General features: G+C 43.9%; 1 protein-coding gene across 4 annotated transcripts in view; it reads right to left on the bottom strand.

Moving 5' to 3' along the window:
- AGL (amylo-alpha-1,6-glucosidase and 4-alpha-glucanotransferase) overlaps positions 1 to 14927 on the bottom strand; it is a 354506-nt gene that overhangs the window by 233543 nt on the left and 106036 nt on the right. For all 4 annotated transcript variants that reach the window (XM_086954603.1, XM_086954587.1, XM_086954609.1 and 1 more), the window contains exons 7-10: positions 9638 to 9749; positions 2290 to 2416; positions 1930 to 2032; positions 1731 to 1828 (exon numbers count right to left, since the gene is read on the bottom strand). In XM_086954603.1, coding sequence (XP_086810729.1) covers positions 1731 to 1828; positions 1930 to 2032; positions 2290 to 2416; positions 9638 to 9749 — 440 coding nt within the window. The remainder of the gene's footprint in view (positions 1 to 1730; positions 1829 to 1929; positions 2033 to 2289; positions 2417 to 9637; positions 9750 to 14927) is intronic.

Here is a 14927-nt window from a genome sequence, read left to right on the forward strand (position 1 = left end):
ATTTCATTTTTCTATTTACACCAATGAGATGGAAGCTCTCCTGCTGGACTTAATACCAGACATCCCCAAAGTTAATAATGTTTGCACTCCAATTCTCCTGTATGCCGATGACGGGGTGCTAATTGCCCGCACAGGGCTCGCCCTTCAAAAGTTATTAGATACTTATGTATCCTATATGTCAAAACTGGTTATAAAAAACAACGGGGCCAAGTCCTTTATATTTATTACTGGCTGTAAAAATAGGAAGGTTCCAAAATTCCATCTATCAGGACAGCAAATAGCACATACTGATAATTTTTCCTACCTTGGTGTAATGTTTGATAGGCAATTGTCATGATCAAATATACTTCCTACTAAAAGCTTATCACTTGAGAGAAGCATTATTGCCCTTCACTCATTTGTTAAAAAATTGGGAGTAAAACCCATTGACATGGCAAAAAAAGTTTTTGCAGCAAAATCAGTCTTTGTAGCAATCTACGGGGCAGGCATTTGGGGCTGCACTAACCCCTCCGTCCTAAAAGTTATAGAGGACACATTTTGGAAAAAACTAGTGGGCCTCCCCGTAAGTTGCTCCAGTCTCATTGCTCATGCAGAATTGGATGTCCCTTATGTGACCAACACAATTGCTTTGGCTCCGATAATGCTGTGGCATTCCATATGGAGCAGGAAATCTATCCATATCAGACAAAAGTTAATTGAAGACTGCCTATCCCTGGAAAATGCCCACAAGATCCCGTGGACTGTCCTATATTAAATCTACTTTTACCTCTTTAGGATTAGAGCATCTATTCTCTAGCTCTAGCGACTGTGTGAATTTTTCAAAAAGAGAGATTAAATCCTGTTCCTCAAATTAAGGGCTGAAGCAAGATTGAAAGCAAACTGTACAAAAGTATCGGTCAAAGCATATTTAGAAAGCCCAATGGTACAGGAAGGGCCAAAATCTTATATTTTTACTGTGACAAACTCACGCCACAGATTTTTTGAATTAGATTTCGTTCGAATTTTATTCCATGCATGTTGGCCCATCCAGCTGGAATTTACTCCATAAGTGAATTACCATTCTGTCCTTGCGATGGTGGCTCTGCACAATCAAATCTACATGTTTCTTTTTAAGCAACTTTTATGCAGTACCACGTAAAAGATTTATTTTGCCCCTGATGCGTAGATATGATTTTAAACAATGCTGTGTCTCAATGTATTTTCTACAATCTTTGTGTAATCCTATGGTCTGTTTTTCTGTGGCGTCCTTTTTAATCTAACCACAAAAAATTAGGAAATTGTACAATACACAAGAATGAATTCTAAACTGTTCCCATCAGCTGGCTTTTACTAACTGTTCCCTAATGGTGTTTGTTATGATGTTTTTATCTTTTTGATCTTTTTATGCATATGTGTATTATGTATAGATGTTTTTTACTTTTCTTTTATGATCTTATATTGTAAGCATCGAATAAAGTAAATTGTCTGACTGAGTCATATAATAATCAGGATATTTACTACATGGCAAATACAGAACAACTGAGAAGGCCAGGTTGAACATGTAAACTGATGGCTGTAACATCAGGACCAACATGCTACTTTGTGCTTCTTAAGATTACCAGGACCCCCACATTATACCAAGAATGATAGCAAGTGGGAAACATATAGTTACACTAGGAACTATTGTTGTAAGTAAGGTAGGTTAACTACACAAACATTTTTATATTTAAACGTCAACAAACACAGCCTACCTTGTGACAAGGGGATCCTTCTTGGTAAAAGGCCCAAGTTTGGGGCCATGGGCAGCCAATCGTTCATAGGTCACATTTCCCAAAACACCATTGGTAGCCTGAAAAATATGGAGCAATCAGGGTGGTATTTTAAATGAACTGCCTAAACAATGATCTTTTGAATGGCATAGATGACAATAGACCACAAAGGTATACTAACCTGCTCTTGATGGTAATTCATCTGTCGAAATTTCTCAGCATTCAGCTCTTCAAGTCTCTTGCGGAACCAGTTACAACATTCATCAATGGCAGCCGGACCGTTACTGCAACCAATAAGAAAAAAAAGGACGGCATGAGAAATATTTACACCTTTAAGAATTAGATTCATGGTTTTCTGATTTGACACTTACCTTAAGACTGTTGCCTTTCACAACTGAGAGCTAAACATGTTAACAGATCAACCCAAACACTAAACATTCTTACATGGTAAAAAAAAAAGAACTGTAAATATGCTGAATTCAAAACCAAAACCATCGAATAGAAATATTCCAAAGAATAGAGTTTCAAAATAAAGTCACACCTGTGTGGCACGAATGTTGCCAGAGCTGTATTCATATCCACCGTGCAGCCAAATCGTTTATATTCAGGATCCTGGATAATCTTTAGGTGTTGTTTTGGGTCAGATTTGACTGCAGATTTTCTGTTCTCTAAAAGTAAAAAAAAAAAGTTTCAAAACCTTGTAGCTGGGAACCGATTATAGGTTCAACTTTTATTTTTTATGAAAAAACATTTGACCGAAAACAGTATAAAAAATGTGAACCTATGGATGTTAGTCACCTGGTAACAAAGTCAAAGCTGTACCAGGCATAGTAACTATCGAGTTTCATGATGCAGTTTTAACAATGAAATTATACAAAAACGGAACAGGCAATAGGCGGACTCCTCTACCTGTGTACTTTGGTTTTTGCATTTCCAGTCATTGATTATAACAAATGCAATAAATGGAATGGATCATGCAAATCTTGCAACTCATTCTCATCAATTAAGGCTTTTTTTTCAATCTATTGATTCTTTCACAAAGGAAAACCAGTCCAGTTCTAAGTTAATTTGGTGAGCCTTATCTAGAGTATCAGTGGTCAGAATAGTTAATTTACATGTATTGAGGTGTTCCAGAGTTGGCAAAGTACCAATGAATTTCTTGAAAGACTGAAATACCTACTCGCAATCCCGGACTACTCCAAAAGAGCTCTGTTTTTGTGCAAAAACTTTAAAGACTAGACCACACTAGCAAAGTTGCCAATAAACTTAGAACCAAATCCAAGGAACAATACCTCCTCCTCACAATCCTCTGGTGTAGGTGCATCAGTAATATATTTAGCTAACTCCAACTTGGAACTGGGCCCCTCCCCTGAAATGGTGTGGCCCTAGTGGGTCACAGTATTGACCCGGAATTTACGTTTAATTTCTTTACATTAAGACCCAACAGCTGCAATCGCACATCTTAAAACACTATCATGTTCTTCTCTCACTGTGTCAGACAACAATGTATCATCTTGAAAAAACAAAAACTGTGGAATTCCCACAAGCATCCTCTTCTTTACCCTTTCGAAACAAGCAACAACAGATGCTAACTCGAAGGGCACTCTTAAGAAGTTGTAAGCCCCCAAAGTTGTGACAATAGGAGTGAGGTGCCTGGAATCAGCATAATGATGATAATCTGATGTCAAATCCATGATACTGAACAACTTAGCCACCCTAAACATCGCTAGTGTTTCAAAGATATTGGGAATTGATTGGGAATTGATCCAGATGTGTTTGTGGATGTCGCTGGGGTCCACGCAAATCCTTATGCTTTTGCCACCCTCCTTGTCACACTTTTTGTGCCACTGTCAGGCTTTTGGTGGTGCCTGGTCTAGGGCCTGCCGCTTCCAACCCTATAGCAGGAGCAAGTGTAGCCCAGTGCGCAAATACCTGTCCACATGCACCAAGTCTTCTGCCAGTATGGATCTGCCATGAGGGAAAGCTCATGAGGCCTCTATTGTGGCACGCTGGTGGTCGCTATGACATGTAGGTCCCTGTGAGGGCCTAGCATTGTATGCGCTATGTCTACAACACTGGCCCATCCTTATAACACACTGTTTTATTTTCCTCTTGTTTTGGGCCGGAGTAGTCACATGGGCTACATTTCCAAGAAGCTCTGGCAGGAGTCATCTTGGGAGTGGCACATCTATAAGTACGCCCCCTCCTAGGAAACATACTCATTCTCTGATCGCTGATGCATGAGGAGCTCCCTGTGTGACTCTGACCTCGCAGTGGGCATTTCTCGGTGTGGAGACACCCTTCCAGATAGTACCGCAGTCCCTGTCTTTCAATAAAGAAAGGCCTGACGTGACTGGACGGTAAGGCAAGAATCCCAAGGTTTCTCTCGATTTTCGGGCGTGGTCAGTTCCGCTACGCATTTTTTGCTGGGGCATTCTAATTCACATGTGCAATTAAGAGGGAGGAGTGGACTCTCATTCAGAGTAAGAATTATCTGTTGCATTTCGCAAATCTTTATAGATACGATACCAGCATTGGTGTATGGTTTTACTGATTGTGAAGCGCTCAGAGATAACAGCAGTCTTGACACTCTACTTTAAGAAGTGATGTGGAATACCTTTCTGTAGGGTGCAGTATATCTTCAATACATGCGCATGCCACCATGACTACGGGATCCATGTTGAAATGCTGGCATGTGGAATGGTCAGAAGGGCAGTTGGAGTTTGCTGTTGCTCTGGCCGGTTGCTTACCTTCGATCTCAACTAAGCATTAATAAAAGAACTTGAACTTACCTGATGACGCATCCTCTTCCTTTCACTTACACTTTACACTGTGTTGTGGAGGGCGCACAACTGATTACAATAGCTCTGCCTCAGTGTATGGATGATAGTTTATCATTCATGTTTATTATTACCAGTCTATAAAGATAAAGAGAGTTTTAGAGTAAGAGTGTATGAATGAGAGCTCCCATTCATGTTTATTACTGCCAGACTAAAAGGATATGCTTACAATTGGCGATTTGGGTGTGTAGAGAACTGTATGACTATGCCATACTAATCGGGGACCCACCACATGTCATCTTACTCTATGCCGACGATGCCCTGTTCTATCTCTCCTCCCACTCCCCCCCGTCCCCCCAGAAGCCCTCCAGAGACTGTTGCGGATTCTAGATGATTTTGGAAACATTTTGGGTCTCCTGCTAAACTGTGGCAAATCCCTGGTGATCCCTAGTGCCTCTTTAGTCGGTACCCCAATAGAATGTTTACCTGGGCTGGGGCTTCGATGGGAGCTGTGGCAGTTCAGATACCTTGGGATTTAGGGAGCGCACACACAAAAGTTAGAGCTACATCTAGAAGTAGACAGTGTCTTGGATGCATTGAGGTCCTCTGAGCTTCTTGAACACACTACCACTTTCCATGACGGAGAGGATGGATGTTGAAAATTCTTTTATTTTCCTCTGATGCTAGTGTGTGCTGCAAATCTCTTTCTGCCTCCTCCCCTGAAGAGTATTTAAGCGGCTGGACTCCACTCTTATCTCGCTGCTGTGGGCGGGCCATCACAATAGAGTGGTCTTGGCAACAATGACTAGACGGTATGAAGATGGGGGCTGGAGGTCCAGCGTCTTGATTTGCATTACTATGCCGCCGAACTTCAGCATGTGGCCCGCTGGTTGGACCCGGGCAATAATTGGGAGAAACATTTATTGTCTAGCAGAACTGAAGTGGACTGATTGCATGAGTTACTAATAGAGGGCTCTGGACTCCCAGTTGACATTCCTTACATAATCAGATAGACGGCAACGATTTGCTCAGGTGGTCCTGAGACGGGCCCCATTCCATAGAGAACTAACTGTTTGGGTATATAAACTGGTCTGGCAGATGATGTCTTTAAGGCAAGGCAGAATGGAGGGTGCACCTATTTGGGAAATATATATCCAGGGGAGACTTGTACCTCCTTTCTGGACGCCTGTCAAGGATTCTCTCTTGGGCCTGGTCAATTTTTGCACCATGCCGCCCTTGCTGAAATTGCGAGGGCAACCTGGCCATGCTACTCTGCAGCACCTGCACCAATAGAAACCCAGGGAATCCTTCAATCGTGTGGTTCAGGCTGGCATTCGATCACGTGAATATACAGAACTATGCGCGCGGACGCAGAGGGACCTCTTCCGCAGGTCAGCACGGCTTGGGACATTGATTTAGATGTCCCCTTGGGAACCAGGGACTGGTGACGAGTTAATATAACACACACTGTTTCATGTAATGCACAATTTCAATTGATACATTATCAATTTCCTTCATAGGACACATTTAACACCCAAGGTCCTGCATCAGATATCCTCCACCTGTGCTCAAAATTATCCCCGCTGCGGCACAGGAGATGTGGATTTTCTGTGCAGGCTGGTACAGGACTTCTGGACTCAGGTGGTCGCTGACATACAGTTCCTACAATTGGTGTTAGCCTTGGCCAGACGGAGGGCAGACATCACATGGATGGGACGGACGCTCCAGTAATAACACAATTGGCACAAGGATATCATGGAGTGGACCCGGGCGGAGAAGACTCGCATGCAGCGCAGCAGGCACGATGAAAGGGATGGTCTAACTGAGTGGAGAAACCGGTCTACCACATTACTGGACCCAGACTCTGATATGATGTTGGAGGACAGCAATGGTACAGACCAATGACTGCGGTGAGGCTTGGGGTGGTGTGCGGAACAGGGAGGGTTCAGACTGCAGAATGCTACCGCGGGGGGGGGGGGGGTTCACACAAGACCATGTTGCCTGATCACCCCAGGTTGGGGCTGCTGACAGACTGCATATGTCGTAGGCTGTCACAAGGTCTTATTGCATTGCATATGTAAAGTCTTGTCCCATTCATATTACTGACTGATGCTGTTCTGAGGTGTTTTCTAAAACTGTAAAATAAAGGATTTTTTTTTTTTTTAGGATATGCTTACCAGCTACTGAGATATAAATCATAGATATTGCTACTGAGTGTTAATCAGCATAAAACTCAAAATGTGCGATTGCTGATCAATTTGCAGTATATTATATGTGCTTGTTTATGGAAAGTTTTTTTCCTAACCGGTGTCCATCCCTGATGTTCCCTTCCCAAATCTTACCCCCACCTGGCCCCACTAATCCTCTGCGCTATAATAGCATACAGCATTGGAGCTGCTTGGAGGTGGCTCACAAAGGTTGTTGTGCAGATCCTAAGGAAGAGGCCACATCGGACAGCCACCCACTTAAGTAGCATTGCAAACCTGTCTAAGGCCTGCCACTGCAGCCTATATGTGCAGTTTTAAACAGCCATTTTGACGTGGCGAAATAAACCTTTTGCAGGCTCAACATCGCCTTTTCAATACATATAAGTTACACATAAGGTAGGCCCTAAATAGCCCAACAGACATCCTTCAATGTATTTAAAAAGAAGGACATGCAATTTTAAGTTGTACATGTACTAGTAGTGAAAAACTCTTAAATTAGTTTTTCACTATAGCAAGGCCTGCTTCTCCCATAGGATAACATTGGAGTTACCTTATAACATTTAATAAGCTGTAACTTCCAGATATGAACAGAAAAACAGTTCATGCTTGGTGTGTTTGGAATTGTAATGAAAAATCCTCTTGTATGGTAAAATCGTATTTTGAATTACAATACTGAAAATATAACGTTTAGAAAGTTGGCATTTTCCTGCCCAAGCCATTTAGTGCTTGCAGCCTATCTCTGGGTCACATAGATGGGAGTAGTTGGCAGTTGAACTTTGTGTATTCCTCTTACACAGCCATACACAATAGAGAGCTTAGATGCGCCTGGATGGGCCATCACAGGCAAGATGGGAGGGCAGAGTTCGGCACAGGCCTGCTTACACTTGAATAGGCTGTGCCCTGCCTCCATACAAAAAGCTGCAAATCCCCTGTGGTTAGTCTGGAGCCAGGGGGGAGAGGCAGGAAACTGGGGCACTTCACTGTGAATCCTCTAGATGTTTCTCTCACTTGAATGTAGGCACCAGGTATAAATATTGGACCTCAGACACGATTTCTTCTTGAATCCCACTCTGCTGCCCTCCTACTCTGCTGCCACATGCCCAGCTTGCTGAGAAAGAACCTCTCGTTCCAGGCTGCAGTGACTCCAAGAGTCAGCCAGCTGACCTCCTGATCTGAGCAACAGGGACATAAGTTCCAGAGGCCCCCAGAAACTGCCCAGCTAACCTGCTACTAGGACCAGCAACTGGACCTACCTGAGCCCAGATGGCCTTTGCTGGAGTGAATTCCAAACTCCCAAGTGGCGCCTCTCAGGTCCTGGACCCTTAGTTTGGCCTCAGATGAGCTATCCAGAAATTTTTGGGCTCTGTGCTATTGGACCTGTTAGTGGTAAGATCTCACTGCCTATGCTGCCCACCAACGCAAAGCTCTGGCGAACCCTACATTTCGCACTGCAGCGACCGCCAACAAGGCCCAGCAGTGCAAGATCTGCACTTCACGCTTGCAGGGACCGTCAATGTGAAGCTCTAGCAATGACCATCTGCGAAGCTGAAAGGAACTTCGCGCTACAGTGGCGACCGGCCTACCCACAGGAACTTCACCCTACAGTGCCGACTGGCCATCACTTCGGCCAACATCGATGACCATCCACAGTGTTCTCCCTGCTCCTCATGGCCCCTTCCACTGTGAATGGAACTCTTGCGCTGAACTGTGGTGGCAACTCTTTTAACTGGACTAACTTGGCCCCTGTGTCCGGACCACCCTCCACTGTGGTCGGTCTGAACTTGTGGCTTTCCCTGGGTCTCATACAACCAGATAGCTGTGAGTGTCGATTTGTGCTTTTTGGCACCATTTTTACATAAATCTTTAAAACTGCCCATTTCCAGTTCTACTAATTGGATTCCCGTTTTGGTGTCCTAATATTAATTACATTTTACTCTATTTTTCTTAACTGGTGTGGAATTTTTCTTGTGTTGTGATTTCACTTTATTGCTGTGTTGCACACATACTTTACACACTGCCTCTTAGTTAAGGCTGGCTGCTTTGTGCCGGCCTTCCTGGCCAGCCTCACATTAGCTTCATTCTCTAGTAACCATTGATTGTCACCACTTTTGTTCATGGATATCATCTTACAAATTTGAAGAGAAACAGGACAATCTGAAAAGAAAGTCATGAATTTTTGAAAGAAGAAAATAATTACAAATTTAAATGAATCAGGAAAAATGCCAAAGTGGCTGACTCCCAAGTGAATGGCATCACTAATTTTCTAGGCCTATTTACTGCCCTTTATGGTGATAAAAAGAAATTTCCCAACTCAAGAAAATTCTTCTTTAAAAAAGAAAGTACTTAGGTTTGCCATTATATAACAACTACATTTTCTTTTGTATGCTTAATTAAGTACATGCAGGAATTTCAATGCAGTGGGTTTGCCAGCAATGAATTCACTGGAGAACATGCAGTGCTCTTTTATTGAGCGACAAGCAATAGGGTTCACCAAAGCAGTGAAGGGAAGTGTGCACAGACCCAAGCCAGAATTCTGCAAAAACAGGAAGGAAAGTTGCAACTTTGAAAAGAAGCCAGAATTTACACTGTAGTTCGAAGTAGCAAAACAAAGAGTGGATCAAGAGATTATTTACAACAATGAAAACAATAAAGAAAATAAAGGCTGGTCTGCAGAGTGTGGGACCATAACAGGAAACAATCCTCCATTCTGAAAAGAAGAAAGATTACAGCAGTCTGGAGAAATGAGACCAGGGAATCACAATTGTGGAGTTTGATATGAACACATCTAGAACCATCACAAAGACCATAACAAACACCAAGACAATGATGTTATAAATACATGAAAATATTCAACAAAATGGATCAGTTAACATTAAAATATTGTAACATTCCATTATTTTACCTTTGGCTAAAACAGTTCTGAATTGATCCACATATTTAGCGACATTGACTTGATAAAACTCCCACAGTTTTATTTTTGGATAAAGTTCCTCCCAAAGGAGTCCACGAATGTTCTATTTAGAAATAAAGATATATTAATTGTAGAACGTGCAGCTGTTAAACAATAAAAAAAAAAAGAACTTCTTCGAGCTGTGCATTTTAAAACAAAAAGGTAATATAAACATGTTTTCACTTTTTTAGGTCTCGGCTATTCTATCCCGCTGGGATAGATAGGAGAGAGTATAGTAGGCAGTTCAAAAACGCTACCAAACTTGCGGATCCCGGATAGTTCATGTGCGTATACGTGTGCACGCCATCGCCAGCCACGTTACACCACCATTTGTCTGTGCCTCGCATCAGACTTCAAAGGCTGGCGCTCCCCCGCCCCAGCGTGCAAATCGTGCACCACCATTTGTCTGTGCCTCGCATCAGACTTCAAAGGCTGCAGCTCCCCCGCCCACCACCCCCCCGGCCACCACGATGCCGAGAGCTTGTTTAAAGGGGCAATTACAAAATGTGGCAAGTGTCTTAAAGGCTTTGCTAAACACGGATAGTTAGTATATGTTCCGAGGGAACAATGTCATTAACAAGCAAGTTTCTAAGTATAAGATTTGCGTTACAATGGCAGTTTTAGCTGCCTGCTCTGTTATCCTTTGCTGTGTAGCGCTGTCTTTCTATGCACTAGCTTGAATTACTACTGAAGTTTCTGCTAATCTTTGAAAGTTTCCCAGTTGATGTTATGTGCCCTTCACACACAATTAGGTTCATTCACATGTCCTTCACCCTGTTAAAAATACTCAACTCTAACCGTCCGGCAACACAGTATTGCTCGTTATTTATGCGCAGCTTTTTAAATAATTCCATCTGGACACCAATCCTTTTTTTTAAATTACAAACGTGACCCCAGCTTAAGAAACAACAAAATACGCACGTGCCTACAACACAAATATTTTTATATGCTGTTCCTACACTCGGAACCTCATTTCCACCTTCACCTCTTCAAAGTCAATAACTACACGGTCCAAACCACTCCGCTCATGCACCACCTGAAACAATTACAGGACATTTTTTTTTTCATATAGTGCTTGGGTGCAAAGCGCAATGTAACAATGCTCAGTCATTAACACACAAACACAAACAACATCGTCATGCCCCTCCACTCACGTACCTGCAGCATAAAATAGTTAGAAACAGCTCACGTCCCTCTGTTCCAAAAACATTCACTTGTCTAACGTGCAATCGCAACATTCAATCCGCTCCTTCTCAACACCTACAGCCGGCAACAAGTCCTTTAAAACGAAGGCACATTCGACAGTCGGCTCCTACCAGCCCTTTTCAACAATTATTTACAAAGAGGCACACTATCACAAAACCTTCTTTGGAGCGCGTCTTCACAGTGTACTAATGCGTCCTGTAGTGTGTGATACATTTTTATTATGGATTGGACTCAAATCCCAAACATGTGCCTTCATGGTATTTCATGCTGCTGAAGTTGATAAAATGGTAGGGTGACCAGGACTACAGATTTCGACCGGCTGCAGCAGCATTGTCTACTTCTGCCCGGTGAACAAACAAATAATAATATTTACTCCTGTCCTGCTTTTTAGAGAGGGGCGAGTAAAAAATGTTTGGAGTGTTTTTAGCCATTTAGCAAACACACGGACACTTAGCAGTTTTTTTCCAAATGTTAAATAATTTACATGAAAGTTAAACTGATCTAATTCACAGGCATGATTCTGTGTTTAAAAATAGCATTTTACGTCTGTTTTGCCTGCCTGCTCTGTTATTCTTTCACAAGGAGCACAGCCCATCTGTGCGCTCTATTTCAATACAGCTCAGTGCACCACTGCACTTTCCTCTTTTAACATCTAATTTACACATCACTGCAAACCTACCTTTAGATGTCTAACTCTCAATCAGCTCTCTGCCCAGTCTTCTTCTCAAATCTCACTCTCCCTCTTACTCAGCATCTCCCTCAATCTCTTTCCCACACTCTATTTTCCTCCCTCCCCTGTTCCCTTCTCTCCTCCCTCTCTGTCCTCTCTCCCCTCACTCCCTTCTCTCCCCTCTCTCCCCTCTCAGCTCACTCTCCCCTCCCCTCCCCTCTCACTCTCCCCTCCCCCCTCTTCCCTCTCTCCTTACTCTCCCCTCTCTCCTCACTATCCCCTCCCCCCTCTATCCTCACTCCCCTCCTCTCTCCACTCCCTCTATCCTCACCCTCTACTCTCCCCTCGCTCTTCCCTCTCCCTCCTCCATCTCCCCTTTCCTCCATCTCTTTTCACTCTCCCCTCTCCTCACTCTCCCCTCTCCTCACTCTCCATACCCTCTCTCTCTTTCCCCTCTCTCCTCACTCCCCTCTCTACTCACTCCCCTCTCTACTCACTCCCCTCTCTACTCACTCCCCTCACTCCCCTCTCTACTCACTCTCCTCTCTCCTCACTCCACTCTCCACTCTCTCCTCACTCCACTCTCTCCTCACTCCACTCTCTCCTCACTCCCCTCTCTCCCCTCCTTTCTCCCCTCTCCTCACTCTCCCATCTCCCCTCTCCTCACTCTCCCATCTCCCCTCTCCTTACTCTCCCATCTCCTCACTCAACCCTCTCCTCACTCAACCCTCTCCTCACTCAACCCTCTCCTCACTCAACCCTCTCCTCACTCAACCCTCTCCTCACTCAACCCTCTCCTCACTCAACCCTCTCCTCACTCAACCCTCTCCTCACTCTCCCCTCTCCTCACTCTCCCCTCTCCTCACTCTCCCCTCTCCTCACTCTCATTCACCTCTCTTCTCCTATCGAACAAGTTACTTACCTTCGGTAACGATATATCTGTAAGAAACAGTAGTTAGTATTAGATTCCTTACCTTAGAATATCCCCAGGCGTTAGACTGGATCCGGAAATTTTTGCGTAGCAGTACCCTTGCGCGTTGGCAGGCGTCGTCTGCGGCTCCGCGTCAGTCGTCGGCGTCGTGGGCGCCTTGATGACGTCATCGGAGTACTTGGACACCGCCTCCGCGCGCTGACGTCAGTTCTTAGACACAGCTTTTCCGCGCCAGAAACGCAGAGCCATGTTAAAAACCAACACTGGTGCCATTGAAACTAGGGCCCGTGCATGACCAGACAATTCAGAAGTGAGAGAGGCAGAACAATGAGACCACAGATGAACAGCAACAGGTATCCACAACACATGGAATCGGCTAATCGGAGCTACCTTGATGAGTCAGAAGAGACAGCAGCACCAGTGAGGGAGGCGAGACAATATCTAATGTCAGACGCACCCAAAGGAGCAAAAAGGCCAGAGCACATTCATCTTGTGGAGAAGCAGCAGATAAAGAAAACTGCCACCGTGGACATCAACGTAGGGAACCACCAAGCTAAGTTTGTGCTTGACAGCGGAGCGACGTGCAACATCATGTGCATGTCGGAATACAAAAAAATGAAAGTGAAACCACAGCTATCACCGTTGACCGTGGATGTGTTCACGTGGGGCTCCAAAAGCCCAGTAGAGAACATGGGAAAATTCACGGAGACTTTAACATACAAGGGCAAGTCATACCAAGAAGAAATACACGTGCTAAAAGGTGACATCCCAGCACCAGGCCTGCTAAGCAATGTGACGGTGCAGGTGATGGGGCTACTAGCAATGACGTATCACATTTCAGAAACAGAGAACATTCTACAAGAATACCCAGCTATACTGAAAGGTCTTGGCAAATTGAAAAGGAAACAGATAACACTACATATCAATTAAGCAATTAAGCCGGTGGCCCAACATCATAAACGGGTACCAATCCATTTACAACCACAGGTTGAAGAGGAAATAATGAGCTTGCTGGCACAAGACATAATTGAATCTGCTGAAGGGCTAAAGCTTTGGGTGTCTCCGATTGTGGAAGTTCCAAAGAAGAACAACTCAAAGATCTGCATCTATGTAGACATGAGGATCCCAAACACAGCTCTTGGCCTGAAACTAAGAAAAAACCCTATAAACTAAACTTCCCAGCAGGTAGCGGGGTGAGGAAATCGGTAGTTCCATATTTAAGCACCTCCTCTCCCTGAGGAAAGTGCTTGGCAATCTTCTACTTCCGGGATGTTTGGATGGCAGAAGGTACTCCCCCCCCCCCCCCCCCCCCCCCCCCCCCCCCCCGGATTACCAGCTAGAAGAATTTCAGCGTCGTTCCGGCATTTCTTCACCGTCCTATGTTTGCAAAGAAGAGAGTCTCCCGAAGGTGCAGGTATTTTCGCACGAACGCAGGTGTGCGTTTTTGACTAATACTCCATAAGAATGCCAGAGGGCGTTCTTTGACTGCTAATCCTGCCTTTTTGTTTGTTCCATTTGCTATGAGCTGCGGACTGCATTGCAAAAGAGCGCAGGAGCATCTTCCTTCGTAGCCGCAACTCGGGCTTCATTTTTCTTTAATTAATTCCCGGTGAGCAGAAGACGCGCAGGAGCGTCTTTAGTCCCGCTTGTGATATACAGGATGTATGATTAATTTGGTTGCTGTTATACAACGTTTCTAAACTGCCTGATTCGTTCTGCCCCGCTAATCTTACTTCAGAGCTCGGGAAGACAATTCCTCTGATAGAATCTTACTCAATACCTAGTACACCTGCATTGGGGGCATATATTCTGTGGAATAATTGTGGCATCATAAACTGCAGTTGTAACATCAGATTTTCCACTAAGGGATATATACCTTTGTTTTTTTGGTGAGATTATTCATTATTACTACTGTGGAGTAACAGTAGTACTTTATACTGTGACATTTATCCTGAGGTTTGCTAAGTAGAGTATCCTTTTCAGTCTTAGCGATGCCATTTCATTGTGTTATTTCGTAGCTGCAATCTTCTGGAGAGTGTATTTAGGAACTTTGTTATTACATTTTGGAACAATAGAGTAGAAGATTATTTATGTTGTGTCTCATCCTGTCCTGCAGAAAACCAAGTCAGAAGAGTGACAAGTTCCCTAGACCAGACCCAGAGAGGGAAGAAATCTTGCAGCAAGTTTGTTATTTTATCTCAATTCCTTTTTTCCCCCGGGTACGACCTCAAACCGCAGGGTTCTTATTCCTCTGTTGGGGGTTGTGTTTGAGGGAATTAAGGAACATATCATCTTCCATCGTCTCTGCTGGATGTCCGAGTAAGGTTAGTGGCGTGTTAAATTGCTTGTGCTTCTGACAACAACAGCCTAAATTACAGTGATGACATTTTGGTATTTGGAAAAACAGATAAAGAACATGACACAGTGTTGCGTCA

This window comes from Lissotriton vulgaris, chromosome 1_1 (genome assembly GCF_964263255.1).
Source record: "Lissotriton vulgaris chromosome 1_1, aLisVul1.2, whole genome shotgun sequence".
Lineage (NCBI taxonomy): Eukaryota > Metazoa > Chordata > Amphibia > Caudata > Salamandridae > Lissotriton > Lissotriton vulgaris.